Here is a 15,462-nt window from a genome sequence, read left to right on the forward strand (position 1 = left end):
TCCCTAGGGCGGATGAATTGATTGACCGGCTGGGAGCTGCCCAATATTTAAGTACCTTTGACCTTACTTCAGGGTACTGGCAGATCTCTTTGACTGATGGAGCAAGGGAAAGGTCAGCCTTCTCCACGCCCAATGGCCACTACCAGTTCTGTGTGATGCCCTTTGGGCTCAAGAACGCACCTGCCACGTTTCAGCGCCTGGTAAACCAGATCCTCACCGGAATGGAGAGTTTCTCTGCTGCTTATCTGGATGACATAGCCGTCTTCAGTAACAGCTGGGAGGATCACTTGCGTCACCTGCAAGCTGTTCTCCAGGCCCTGAGACAAGCTGGATTGACGATCAAGGCCAGCAAGTGCCAGATCGGGCAGGGGTCGGTAGTGTACCTTGGACACTTGGTGGGTAGGGGAACGGTGCAACCCCTCCAGGCGAAGATCGAGGCCATCATGGCCTGGGAACCCCCCAAGACACAGACTGAGGTCCGAGCATTTTTGGGCCTCACGGGATACTATCGCCGCTTCGTGAAGGGGTACGGTACCATCGTAGCCCCTCTCACGGAGCTCACGTCCAAGAAACAACCTCGACGGGTAGTCTGGACGGAGGCTTGTCAGCAAGCCTTTGAGAAATTGAAGAAAGCCATGTGCGAGGCCCCGGTCTTAAGGGCCCCAGACTTTTCCAAGAAGTTCATTGTCCAGACAGATGCATCAGAACATGGCATTGGGGCAGTGTTATCGCAACTCAACGAAGAGGGTCTGGATCAACCCGTGGTCTTCCTATCCAGGAGACTACTTCCCAGGGAACAGAAGTGGAGTGCAATAGAGCGTGAAGCCTTTGCAGTGGTATGGGCTCTGAAGAAGTTGCGGCCATACCTGTTTGGCTCGCACTTCCTAGTTCAGACCGACCACCGACCCCTTCGTTGGCTGATGCAAATGAAGGGGGAGAATCCCAAGTTGTTGAGGTGGTCTATTTCCCTACAGGGGATGGACTTTCAGGTGGAACATCGGCCTGGAGTGGACCACGCCAATGCAGACGGTCTCTCAAGGTATTTCCGCCTTAGTGATGAGAACTCCCAAGGGGTTGGGTAGCTCTCCCCACTTTCAGCTGGGGGGGACGCGTGTTAGACCTGTCAGCCCTTTGGGTGGTCCCTCCTCATCATTATTTATTTTGTCCCACTTTTGCCTCAAACCCTGTTTGAATTTTTCCTTTTTGGGAACCACCAGACTTTTTGTAGTGTTGCTACAGATTCAGGGAGCCATTTTAGCTACCCCTGAAACTTCTGTCTGAGGGCCTGAAGCACAAAATGGTGGCCACCTGTGACATCACCAGCATCCACTGGAAACTACCAGCACCTTCCAGAACATTCCAGGAGATTCCAGAACCCTGTGACAGTTGGAGGCGGTTTAGAATGTTGGGAGGATAAGAGAGGCAGTTGGCAGTTGGAGCTGGCAGTTGGCACCTGACTGGTGAAGAGAGAGGAGCACAACAGTGAAGGAGGAAGGAGTGAAGCAGCAGGGGTGGAAACTTGTGCCTGGAGTGGGGTCCATAAACCCACCCTTGATACTTGTCCCTACTGATGGATCCCAGCCTATAGCCCTGTGTGGGAAGAAGACAGAAAAACTCATCCTAAGGACCTGGACAGCAGGAACAGGCCTTAGAACCAAGAAAACAGCAAGATCCTGACCTGAGAACTGGTTTCCCTGGAGTCCGGCGTCGAGTAGCCTGAAGACCTGGAGCCCGAGGTGGAGAAGCGGCGCTGACTGAAGTAGCAGACGTCGTACCCGGAGCCGCCTGAGGTCGTGAGAGGGCGCCGACGGAGGTCGTGAGGAATACCAGAGGTCGAGGAGGAAGTGAACCGAGGTCAAGCGAGCGGCGTCATCGGAGGAGTGAAGTCCGCCCTCCGGAGTCGTCGGAGACCGAGGTAGAGGAGCACCGGAGGTCGGGAGTGAGGATCGCACTCCGGAGTCGCCCGGAGCCTGTGAGGAGGAGCACCGGAGGTCGGGGGTGAGGATCGCACCCCGGAGTCGCCGGAAGTCGACATCGAGGCCAGGCCGGCCGACGTCATCGGAGCCGAGAGCGCCATCGGACCGGAGCCGCCCGAAGTCGACATCGTGAAGAGACTGCCCGACGCCGTCGAATCGGAGGTCGAGATCGAACCGAGGCCACCGACATCGGACCGGAACCGCCTACCGGCGTCGTCAAAGAACTGACATTGTGCCGAGGCCGCCGAGACCGAACCGGAACCGCCTCACGGCGTCGACACGACTCCAGCGGCGTCGGAACATCAGAAAAAGGGCAGTAAGTGGAGTAGAGGGCGCCTAAGGCCCTGTGGAGACCTGAGAGACTGCTCTAAGGGGCTAGGGAGGGGCTGAAACCCATCTGACTGTGCCTGGGGTGAACTGGGACTAACCTAGAGAGGTTGTGTGGAGAAGGAAAGCCAGGGCATTGGTATTTCCCCCCTTTGATCTACCTCAGTTTAGGCCTCAGCCGTGTCCCAGCCAGGGAGTAGCCTCCCCCCTCAAGCCTTCCACAACCCTACAAGCTGTGCCTGGGCCAAATCAGCCCTTAAGAAGTGAAGTGTCATCTGATTATATGAGGGGTGCTGTATACTTGTAATTATTTATTGGGGATACTGTATTTATTGAATTTTTATCTATTTATTGCTGCACTATATTTATAGGTCCACAGGACTTGTTGGTGTACAATATTTATTGATACAGTATTTATTGCCTCAAAGTATTTAATTGTCTGTATATATTGCCCTTGTATTTATGCCCTGTTATTTATGATCACCCCTATTTATTTCATCAAACAGCCAATATTTATTTGACCTGCACTAATTGAAACTTGTATATTGTGATTGACCTATTTATTTTTCCAATCAGCAACTAAGAGAAAAAGATAAAGAAAGAATATTTTCATAATTTTTACGGTGTAGAGTCGTTTTTGGAACGGATGCACGCATGGTTATTGTATGGGTATATTGTATGCTTAGCACTGCGCCTGTTTCCTGACCACTCGAGCCAAGCTACCACAGTGTGTCCGGAAGACCACCACCACCCTTTCTAGTGCGGGAGTGGTTTTCCAACATGTCCACTATCAACTCCATTAGGAGGGGGCCAAATTTGATTTGTCACTTGACGGTGCTGGAGGACATGGAGGATGTTGCGATCATATGCAAATGCCGCCTGGACAGAGCCACCCTAAAAACCCTTTGTGATCTGTTGGAGCCCCACCTGCAGCCACGCAGGACATATCCAACAGCTTTCACCCCTACTTATAAGGTGATGGCAGCCCTGCATTTTTTTGCCACAGGATAATTCCAGGAGACTGTGGCCAGTGCTGGTGGGATGTCACAACCGATGTTCAGCATGGTGCTGCGTGATGTACTGTCCGCCATGATGCTATACAACGACAGATACATCCATTTCCCCAGGGGTGCCTAATTGCCAGCTGTGAAGGGAGACTTCTATCCCCTTGGACACATCCCCAATGTTGTTGGGGCATTGATTGCACCCATGTCGCTCTTGTGCCACCACAGGCAAGTGAGCACATTTACCGCAATCGCAAGCATTACCACTCCATCAATGTGCAGGTGGTGTGCCTGGCAGACATGGCTTGGCAGTTCGGGCTGGACTGTTCCCATGAGGCACAGGGTCAGACTGATTTGCATATGGCCATGTCTGAACTGGGGTGGCAGAGTGGGCTAAAGAAAGGTGATGGATCAAACCCAGATCTGTTGACTAGGTGTGAGTGTTTGATTGGTTCTGATGCTCCGTCCATCACCACCCCCTTTTGTACCACTTTGTTCGCCACAAGTTGGCAGGGTATGCTCAGACGTGAGTCCCTTGCTCACTTTGCCACTGGATTCAAGCAAGCTTGGCTGAAGATGGCTGAAATGCCAGAAACCGGTCCTAGGAAGCTTGTTTCCGGTCCAGGGAAGGCATGGCTTGGCAGTTTGGGCTGGACTGTTCCCATGCGGCACAGGGTCAGACTGATTTGCATATGGCCATGTCTGAACTGGGGTGGCAGAGTGGGCTAAAGAACGGTGATGGATCAAACCCAGATCTGTTGACTGGGTGTGAGTGTTTGATTGGTTCTGATGCTCCGTCCATCAACACCCCCTTTTGTAGTGCCTGGCAGATATGACCATCTCGCAGGTGTGTGCCAAATTCCCAGACTCGGCCCATGACTCCTACATCCTGAGGAACAGCATAGTGCCCCAGCTGATGGCTAATATTCTTCCAGAGCGTGCATGGATTGTGGGTGAGTATGCCTAGTCATGTGACGTGCTGTGTGTGTGACCTGCTCCCCTGAGACTCTGCGACATTGCAATGTCTATTTGTGTTTGTCATACCTAGGTGACTCTGCATATCCCAACCGTCCCTGGTTGCTGAGCCCACTACGGAATCCCAGGTCCCGGCTGAAGTCCGCTACAATGAGGCCCATGGGAGGACACGTCGTGTGGTGGAGCGCACTTTTGGCCTGCTCAAGTCACGTTTCTGGTGCCTGGACAAGACCGGAGGTGCACTTGCATACTCGCCCGGGAAGGTGTGTCAGATTGTTGTTGCATGCTGCATGCTCCACAACCTAGCCATTCGCAGGGGGATTCCCCTGCTCCTGGATGATGGTGAGGACCCAAGGCCCCAGCTTGCAAACCAAGCCGTGTCCAGTGATGAGGACAGTGGAGATGAGGAAGGTGTTGACCTGCGTGAACAGCTCATCACCTGTTACTTCACTTGATGGTGGGTGGCAATATGCAACATACCCATTGTCTGATGAGATTCCTGTTGTCGTGAAGGGGCATGTGAGAATTGTAGCATCAGCCAGTTGTAGACTCAGTGGTGGTTGGAAATGTTTCTAGGACATGTCATTTGTGAACATCAATGGGACGTGTATGTTGACACTTGGGGGCCATTGTGGCATGTGCATGTTGGGTTATCCTGGTGTTAGGGCTTGTGTGATGTCTGTGATGCCACATCCAGACCAGTGACAGTTGTTCTGTTGTGTTTCCCTAGGTGCCTTCGACTTCTCCTTGCCTACATACAGCCCATGGTCCTGGTACATTGTGATCATGTTGAAGACTGTCCATCCTGCAATAAAGACGGAGCAGATACAACAACATGTGTGTGAGGATATTTTATTTACTATGGTGAGATGCAAGGGGGGGTGTACATTTCCATTGGGGGGGAGTGAGTTGACAGTCGTGGTAGATGAGATGGTCGAGTAGTCACCACATTGCTGTGGGGACCCAGTCCAACAGGCAGATGCCATTCACAAGGCAGTGTGGGGTAGGACAGTCCAAAGAGTCAATGCAGTGGTGGAGAGGGTTGCCATCATGGCTGGCTCCATGACTTGCGTCTGGCAGGTGCTTTGCCTCCAGATACTCCCAGGGTCTTCTTGGGACGGCCCTTTGTCATTGGGGAGGGGGGGGCCCTGCTGCAGGGCCAGTGGGGTCTGAACCGGCCCGTTCGTCCCTGGGCCTGTTCGTATGCGCCCAGAACTCTGGTGATGTGTTCCAGGGAATGGGTCCCAGCCTCCTGGTGTCCCTGGGTGACCCTTCCCCTCCCACCTGCACTGCTGCCACGGACCTGTTGCCTCACCACTGTGGGCACCCGCATCCTCTCCCTGCCCTCCTCCATGGGTGGTGTGTGCAGGGCATCCTCTGGGACAGGGAGGGTGTTGCCGGCAGCACTGGTGGTGGTGGTGGCTGTGGCTGCACAGGCCGTGACAGCAGGGGTCTGCTGTTGAGTTGTTGTTGCCGCAGATGTGGTGGGGGGGACGCTGGGGTCCTGGGACCTGTTGCTCCCTGGCACACCAGATGGGCCGGCCTCGTGCTCATCGTCCACGGAATCCTGGGAGTCAACATCCGGGAGTCCTTGTACCAGGGGTGGAGACTTGCTCTGCAGGTTGCTGGTATTGTGCTCTGCACTGAGTTCTTGGTCACCTGTGGGGCAGATGGGAAATGGTCATTGCAGTGCACCCGGCAAGCTGTGGGTTAGCTGTGTGTCATACACATTTTGCACACTGCACAATTGACATATCATCACATTGTTGACTGTGTGCAGTATTGTGCTCCATGACATGATACAGTGGTACAAGCATTACTTGTCCATGGTGCGAGGTGTCAGGGCATACCATGCGAACCGTGTCCAATTGAGGTTTACTGGGACTTGTTGCCATCTAGGGCCTGGCACAACATGTGTTTAATTGTGGACTCATGGTTTAGTTGTCTGACCTAGCAGACGTCACATCTGGCCATGGACTGGCCATTGTCATCTCCTGCATCCCTTTGTCCTGTCATGTGCATATCTTGATTTGTGCCACCACACATGCTTTCATATTTTGAGAATGGTCCTTGTTGCACGTGCCCCATGGTGATGCACATGTAACTAGTTGCTGTGCATGAATGTGCCCAGGCTTTCTTCTACTTGTGCACTGGTGTGTCACACTTTGGTGGTTGTGACAGTTTCTTTGGCTTACCTATGTGCACACTGTGCTTGGCGATGGGGTAGGTATGGCTCTTTGTGCAATGTGAGGGCTGGTGTTGTCATATGGCACCATTTAATTTGGGGAAAATGTGTGGGTGCACGTACTGGCTACCTACCTGTGAGTTTGTTTGTTGTACTGCAATGGTTTCCAACTCCTCCTGGGTGGGGTGGGGGAGGGATCCATCCTGCTGAGGTGTGGGACACAGGGAATGTTGGGAGTAGTAGTGCAGCACTCCCAGCCACAAACATCCTCATTGTGAAGATGGCTACCTACCTGTGAGTTTGTTTGTTGTACTACAAGAGCTTCAAACTGCTCCTGGGTGGGGTGGGGGAGGGATCCATCCTGCTGAGGTGTGGGACACAGGGACTGTTGGGAGTAGTAGTGCAGCACTCCCAGCCACAAACACCCTCATTGTGAAGATGGCTACCTACCTGTGAGTTTGTTTGTTGTACTGCAATGGCTTCCAACTGCTCCTTGGTGGGGTGGGAAAGGGATCCATCCTGCTGAGGTGTGGGACACAGGGAATGTTGGGAGTAGTAGTGCAGCACTCCCAGCCACAATCACCCTCATTGTGAAGATGGCTACCTATCTGTGAGTGTGTTTGTTGTACTGCAATGGCTTCCAACTGCTCCTGGGTGGGGTGGGGGAGGGATACATCTTGCTAGGCTGTGGGACAGGGGGCATGGTGGGAGTAGTGGTGCAGGCCCCCCACCCCCAGACACCCTCATTGGGAAGATGGCTACCTACTTGTAAGTTTGTTTGTTGTACTGCAATGGCTTCCAACTGCTCCTGGGTGGGGTGGGGAGGGGGAGGGATCCATCCTGCTCAGGTGTGGGCCAGGGGGCCTGGTGGTTGTTGTAGTGCTGTCTGCCTGTACACATGCCCCCATGGTTATGTTGTTAGCTATGTTTGTGATGAATGGGAGTGGGTGAATGTTGGATCTGTGAGCCATGTTTTTGTGAGTGTGGGGTGCAGATGGATGGTGTGTGTCCTAGGTGGTGTAGCTTTGTAGTTGTTCAAGGCAGTACATAGCAGAGTGGCAGTAGTCATTTGTTTGTACTTACCAGCCTCCACTCCCCGGCTACTCCTGTGAGACTCTCTGTATTCAGTATGGCAAGCACCTTCTCCTCCCATTGTGTGAATGTTTTTAGTGGAATGGGAGGGCCACCGCCAGTCCTCTGAACCAGCTCACGGTTCTTGCTCCTACTCTCCTTGACCACCCTCTTCAGGTCATGCCACCGCTTCATGATCTCCTTTTTGATCTTGGGGTGGTCCCTACTGCATTGACCCTTTGGACTATCCTAGCCCACATTTGTGTCCTTGTGGCTAATGGTGTCTGTTGGACCAGGGTACCATAAAGCTGTGGTTCGACTCTGACTATCTCATCTACCATGACCTTCAACTCACTCTCAGTGAATTTGGGCCTTTTCTGTGTGGCCATGGTGTGTGGTGTGCAAAGTGATTGTGGGTGCAGGGGTGTGAGTGGTGGTTGTGGTTGTGCTGTGTATGGTGTGTGTTGTGCAGGGGGTTAGTTGCGCTGGTTTGGAGGTGGTGGTGGTGCTGTGTGTGGTGTGGCTGGTGATGTTGTGCCCTTTGCCTCTCCTGTCAGCTGGGGTATGTGTCCCTTCTCTCCTGGAGTTTTGCAAGGGATTGTGGTCAGTGAAGGGGCTGGTTTTATACACAGCTATGTGGGTGTGTCCAATTGGGGTGTTGCTGACAGGTGCGTTGTCCTGGGATTTGTATTATTCGTTTTGCCATGTGGTTGTGTCATTGGGGTGTGTTTTGTGTATTTGGGAGGCATGACTAGTTTTCTGTGTGCACTTTTTGGCCTTCTTGTAGGGTTTTGCCTTCGTCCGCCATATTTTTGATGGTTCGTCCGCCGCGGTGGCTGTGCTTCAGCTCTTCCGCTGGCTCTCCCATTCATTCCATTGTGCGACCGCGGCGGTCGGAGACGGAGGTACGTACCGCGGGACCGTCGGGGATATACTAATTTCGACCATCGCGGATGGATTTTGGCCATCTCCGCCCGCTACGGGCGGTTATTCTGGGACAAGTACCGCCGCAGTCATTTTTTTTGGGTGGTTAATGCTAATTTGTCCGCCGGATTTTCCCACGGGGCCGGCGGGTGGTTGTTTTCTGCTTCCATGGCAGTCGGGGTGTTTTTCCGCCCTACATCCTAATGGACCTCAATGTGTTCAGGAGTAATAATAGATCTAAATGATATATGGGCATTAAGAGCCATACCGTGGGTACACTGGGGCAATGAAAATGAATTAAGTGGAGCTAAATGATGGCATGTAATTCTGTTCTGCTTGATTCCAAGTGTTCCAGCGTTCTGACACATATGGCCCTCATTACGATGGCGACCGGTCAGAATGCTGACCGCCATCACATCCGCCAGGAGACCGTATGACAATGAGTCGGCAGTCCCACCCGCCCTATTACGATGAGACTGACAGTAAGGCAGTCGGAAAATGCTTTTTTCTTCTGTAACTTGTGCTGCGACCCAGGAAAAGGTCCGCAGCACAAGCCACAGTAGAAAAAAGCACTTTGTGCACATGCATGCATTGTATGTCAGGCACCATGTGATGCCTTGCACATAGTGCATGGATGTGTAGGCGGGCCACTGGTATAGGGCCCCCACAGTCCGTTGGACATTTGGACCTCCATAAAAAGGCAGTTGAAAAGGGACATCCTAATCCCTACGACGGTGCCTGCGCAGGCACCACCTTAATTGTAGGGGTAGGATACCGACCGCTGCCCCGACGAGATCTTGGATCCTGTCGGAGGTGGCGGTCTTTTCCCCAGACCTCACCGGTCTGACCCTGTGCATTCAAATGCGGTGGTCAGGCCGACGGCCTGTCTGTGGTGGTCTGCCCAACTTCGAAATGAGGCCCATAGATTTCCTAGGTGTTGGAATACCAGAACTGAGTTTACTGGCAGTAATTCAGCCCAGAAAAATCACATGATGATTTTCCTGCAGTAGCAGCCAACTTCTTTTACCATTCTTTTTTCTGGTAGGAGGGAGCAGTCAATGCTTCCCCAGCCAAAACGTTACTTTCTCTTCCCTCCCATACTGCCCAAACTCTTTCCCACCCCTCATCCCTCACAGAGGCTGCAGAATAAATTTACCACCGGCTCAGAAAGGGTGGTAAATGTATGTGTTAAACTATACAGAATTGGGAATTCAGTGTGGTTTTATGACGGGTAAATCCGGTTCCAGATGATAATTCCCCATTCCTTGAGGTTTAACTCATAATCGAATGGTACTGCTAGAACGTTACTGCACAAAACGTTGTTTCAATGTGCAGATTTAACACCCCATCTGTATAGTGCAACTCGTAAACAGCCCAAGGGTCTTACTCTAATTTAGTCTAATTTATGAACAGACCCCCCTTAACACACAAAATTCAGCAAACATGTATGAAAAGATGGGAACGTCTCACAGGAATACAGGAGATTACAGCAGCATTGTCATTAAATAGGGAAACGGTTATTTGTTCTACAATTGTTGTATCTGCTAAAGCGACGATAATGGGCTTGATAATATGCCCTTGAGAAATCCAATAGAAGCCCAGGTTCACACCAGAACCTGGGCTTCTATTGGAATTCTCAAGGGAATATTATCAAGCCCATTTTCGTCGCTTTAGCGGCAGTTTCCTGCCGCCAAAGCGGCGATAATTTTAACGCCATTCTTGATACTATGCCCCCAGATTTGTAGAATTGATAACATTTTGCACAAGACACAGAGCGCCGTATTCACGAGAAATTATGGGGCATATCAGCAAGGAACGGTGATGAATAACGCAAAGCGCGCTTAGCGTTATGTTATTCATCGCCGTCTATCTCTGGAATTTATTGCCCTGGTATCGCGTTATCAACAACGTGTTGCTCCAGGGCGATAAAAATTCCAGAGATAGCGGGGGAAATCGCCGTTTTGCAGGGAACATTGCTGGTTTTGCAGCGATGTTCCCTGCAAAAGGGCGATAACCTTGCTGATACGACCCTGTGGGCGTAGCAGCATAATCCACCCCCTGTGTTAGTGATGGATAAGTCAGGATTTTAGCAGACGATTATGCATGTTAGCACCCTCTTGTAAATAGGGCGATAGGTTTATCTCTGCTTTTTTGGCTTTTAAAGCCCAAAAAGCGGAGATAAAGCCCTTGTTAATATGCCCCTATACTTCTAGATCACCACCACCTGCACATTTACACTTCAGCACAGGTCTAGTTTTCCAAGTTTTGGGAATTTCCATACATCCCCAGTAATACGTCAATAAAGCTGCACAAGTTGCAACTTTCCTGGCACACTACTGAAAACGTATTAAAATATATGCAAATGGCTCTATTTTTACCACAACATGGGTTTATGGCCTAAAACGACTTTGTGAATTTACATACATGTGTTTAAATTACATATATGCACTTGAAGCCTGATTCAGAAAACTAAATGAAGCGAACTGGCACAGGCGGCAAATCAACTTACTTACCAAGCAGGGCAGCCACAATTGACGCAAGTCCCGTTCCAGCTCCAATTTCAATTATATGTTTGTCCATTAATTTGTGTTCCTTGGCAAGGCTTTCCAAGTAATGACAAACAACTAACGCCTGTCAAAGAAAGAAATGTCATGCATTTAGCATTGAAGGTTGTGAATGTAACTGACACTGTTAAGTGTTGGCATCCGCAGCTACCAATTAGTACTATAAATCACACTGGCCATTTGTTTTAAGGTGCTTGTCTTCTCATTCACGGTTTCAATCTATTAATATCAAACCAAGTGCTAAAACTACCGTCTGCACAATGGATATTTGAGCTCCCATACTATTTCCATTCATTATATGTTGACAGGGTATACAATTGTAGTAAAATGAACATTTGTAATACCAAATATATCTTAATGGTGTCCTGTAAATAGCACCAGAATTAAGGTCATCTAAAACGCAAAAGTTGTAATAGCAAGTTTTCTGCAAAACGGTAAATAAGTTATTCTTAAAGACGCAAGTAGATGGGCTATGATCAAATCAATTGCTCATAAGACGTACAGTACAGCTCCTCTTTGCTTACCAAATTTTATCAGCCTTGCTATACATATGGAGATCAAAAAAAGCTAGTGTGGGAGCAGAACCCCGATCCCCAAATGCGCCCTATATTTCAAATCACCAGAATTTACCTTAGAAATTCCTTTCCACCACCCTTGATCTTGTGAGAAAGAACACCCTCCTCAACCAGAGTAAACATTAGTGAAGCAAAGTAATAAAATAAATAACGGACCACTCAATAACTGGGTTCTAGACCAGGGGAAAAAGTTACCTGATTTTTTACAAAATCTCAACTAAGCAATACAGAGAAATGCAAAATATATGCCATAAAGACTCAAATACATTGTCAAGAAATTTGAATTATTCTAAGTCCAATGAACAGCAAAAATCAGAAGAGGAACAAACTGCATCCCTAGCTACTAGGAATGTAATCAAAATAATCTGGGTCACCTCCAGAATCAAGGAGTTTTTATACACATTTTGTAAATATGTAGTAAGCAAAGACTGCAAATTAATCATGGCAAGACTAGTGAGAATACATATTGGACAAATCAGCAGTTAAAAAGTCACAAGTCATTTTATACCAAAAACTCATTTTTAAGGAAAACACCATCAGTTTCTGCGGTGTTGCTGTACAGAGATGCACAGCAAAATATGTTTTTAAACAATAGGGTTGCAACATTCAATACATCTAGAAAGTTTAATTCACAATACATGCACCCTAAGGAAAATAATAAAATATGTTACAGTATCCTGTGCTCTGCGAAGACTGTGGGGAGAGAAGAAACACAGGGGTGTCATGTTCTTTAGGATAGTCCCATCATGTACATACTGATTACATACATTGTGTCCCATCCAAACAACATAGAGGTCCTAAACACAGGTGACCTTTTACCTAGTAGCTTACTTCTGTCTCTTCGACAACCAAGCTCTCGGTATCCTATCTTAATCCCTGTACCTGACGTACATAAACATGTTCCCAGGCACGGTAGATTTATTCTGTATAAGGGTCACCACTTTTTTCATTCATGGCCAACATCCAGATGTGCATGAGTGTTTTTGTTTAGAAAAGGATTACTGAATGTTTTAAAAATGTATTGATTCTGGAAAAACCCTGGAGTGACCACTTTAGTATAAAAGACCCTCACTCTCCCTACAGACAGAGAGGAGAATTCCTTCCAGGCTGGACCGAGACTCTGCAGGCTGATCTTTCGACAGGCAGAGACCTGACATACCTTGCGGGGTGCCATCCTTGACGCAGAGATGGGGCCCTTCATTCAGTACCATCAGGTGAGGCGTTAGTACTTCCCCGGGGTTTCTTGGCTCCATTAGGATCTATCCTAAGATTTATATGCACGGTCTCACCCACATACCTCGGCTAGGTACATTTAGGTAGGCTACGCATTGTAGGAGTACGCCAATGCTATTGTTTTATATAATCAGCTTTTATTCATCTAATTAGGATTATGATAGAAATGTATCTGCTATTAACGATATTGGTGCTAGAGATCACATTTGTCTGCTCCTGTCTTTTAATTGTCGCAGCTGATATGTTTCATACTAGACTGACGCTTGACCAATAAATACTTATTGAAACTGTTTCAATCATCATTCTATGAGTACTCTGAGAACAGCAAGCACGAGTGACTGAGCGAAAGATACCGTATTGTTTCCACGGTACCTGAGGAATTAGGGCTGTCATGTTCAGTGGTTGCCAGAAACTACTTACACCACAGTAGAATACAGGGAGGTATTAGTGGCACTGAAGAGCTAGCTGGTCTAACGGCTGACACCTGTGGGGGGTGTCCAGAGTCTGTCTGCACACCAAGCCCTCAGTTTAGGTCATCCAAAAAGCTCAGGTCGTGGGGGGTCCTAGGAACTACATGACAGGAGGACATTGATAGGAAGATGGAATGAACAGGAGCAAGATGAACAGAACATCAGAATAATATCCATATTAATAAAATTATGTCTTCGTGAAAATGTGTCACAGCTAAATCACATTATAAAACACACTTCTTAATGTCTAATTAACATTGTTATAAGTACAAATTTTTATTTTAGTACTTACAACCAGTATTCACCATAAAAACCATTAGTATTCAAATAATTTGTCTACCAAAATTGTGCATTAGAAATAACTTCTGCACTGGTTTGGTCACTGAAATAATTATTTATGAGATTGGTATAGATATCCAAACTTTTATAGTGTTTCCGGGTTCACAATATTTCCTGTGAAGTTCGAGCATGTGCCACATTTGTTATTTATATATGATAACTGTCTCTATCCACGTGTCTTGTGCTTTCTGAAAAATTAAGTTATAACTAGTATATTTCAACTTTTATTTAACCAATGTTTGCATACTCATACATGGATACCAGTAGGCTTTTAGTCCCTATTTAGATTTTGGAGTAGAGAGTCTGTAGCCTTCTTCCAACAAGGTAAAGCCACCATCCTTCAAGCTGCCGATTACAAGGCAGGGGCAAGGTTAGAGATAGGTCCAGCAAACACCGCCATATAAGTCAAATGGAGCTATTCGCTACTGATTTTTATACGGCTTGTTGAAATAGTGTCTATTGCCTCTTTAATGCAGAACAAAGGCTTCATTGTTAGGAATGAGGGAACGTTTTTATTAAAATGCTAAATAATCTATTTAAAATCACGTGTGCAACGTTAAAGTGCAATTTATATTGAACTGACACGATGTGAAAATGTGCAAAACGTAGTATGTTGTTATACCTATTAGCATAAGGCCTCAAAATGTTTAAGTAAGCTTCAATTTACAAGCAACTAAACCAAATGTGCTGAAAAGAGTGCAAAATGCTTAAAAGTTTACCTTACCCTGACATGCCTTTTCTAAAAATTTCACATCAAATTGCAGAATGTTCCTGATTAATAATAACATTTGAAACGTTTACTAGAAACACTTTATTGTCACATAAAATGAATCCCTATTTCACACTATATTCCAATCAATCAATCAATCAATCAATCAATGCTGCTGATCACCCCTGAGGGTATTCAGGTGCAGGGGGATGCTGCTACTGAGATGTGTTAGTTGAAGAGCCAGATCTTTAGTTCGTTTCTGAACTCCTGCAGGGTGGGGGAAGTACAGAGGTGGTAGGGAAGGCCATTCCAGGACTTGGCCCCCAGGTGTGAGATGGCACGGCCACCCCTCCTGTTTCTGTGGATATGGTGGGTGTGAGCCAGGAAGAGGGATGAGGAACGAAGTATGCGGGTAGGTTGGTGTAAGTTCACCCTGTTGTTAAAGTAGGCTGGACTCTTGCTGAGAAGGGCTTTGTAGGCGTTTGTGAGCAGTTTGAACTGGCAAGGTTTGCTGATGGGTAGCCATTTTAGGGACTTGAGGTGGTGAGAGACGTGGGTCTGCCCTGGAGATTGAGGTTAAGCCTGGCAGATGCATTTTGGTTGACCTGGAGCTTGTTTAATAGTTGAGCAGTGATTCCCTCATAGAGGGAGTTGCCATAGACCAGGTGGCTGGTGATGATCGTTTGGGTGATGGTGTGTCTGATTTCGAAGGGGAGCCATTTGAAGATTTTTCTGAGTAAGCGCAGGGTGAGGAAGCAAGAGTATGAGATGGCGTTTAACTACTTCTCATCGAGAGCTCGCTGATGAGTTTTATTCTGAGATTTTGAACATGTTCTGTGGGTGAGGGTGCGGAGTCAAGTTCCGCTAGCCACCAGGAGTCATCCCACAGGGAGGTGCTTGTACTGAAAATGAGCATTTCTGTTTTGTCTGTGTTGAGTTTGAGGCATCTACTATGTATCCAGCCTGCAATGCTGGTCATGCACCTGTGGAAGTAATATTTGGTGTCAATATGGTCTGAGGAGAGTGAGAGGATGAGCTGAGTGTAGTCAGCGTAGGAAATTATGTTCATGTCATGGGATCTGAACAAATTGGCCAGGGATGCCATGTAAG

The 15,462-nt window shown here is 48.1% G+C and overlaps 1 protein-coding gene across 6 annotated transcripts in view; it reads right to left on the reverse strand.

Moving 5' to 3' along the window:
- LOC146805462 (protein-lysine methyltransferase METTL21E-like) overlaps nt 1-15,462 on the reverse strand; it is a 421,842-nt gene that overhangs the window by 86,782 nt on the left and 319,598 nt on the right. For all 6 annotated transcript variants that reach the window (XM_085622696.1, XM_085622694.1, XM_085622698.1 and 3 more), the window contains one exon: nt 10,976-11,093. In XM_085622696.1, the coding sequence (XP_085478822.1) occupies nt 10,976-11,093 (118 nt within the window). The remainder of the gene's footprint in view (nt 1-10,975; nt 11,094-15,462) is intronic.

Source organism: Triturus cristatus, chromosome 8 (genome assembly GCF_964204655.1).
Source record: "Triturus cristatus chromosome 8, aTriCri1.1, whole genome shotgun sequence".
Classification (NCBI taxonomy): domain Eukaryota; kingdom Metazoa; phylum Chordata; class Amphibia; order Caudata; family Salamandridae; genus Triturus; species Triturus cristatus.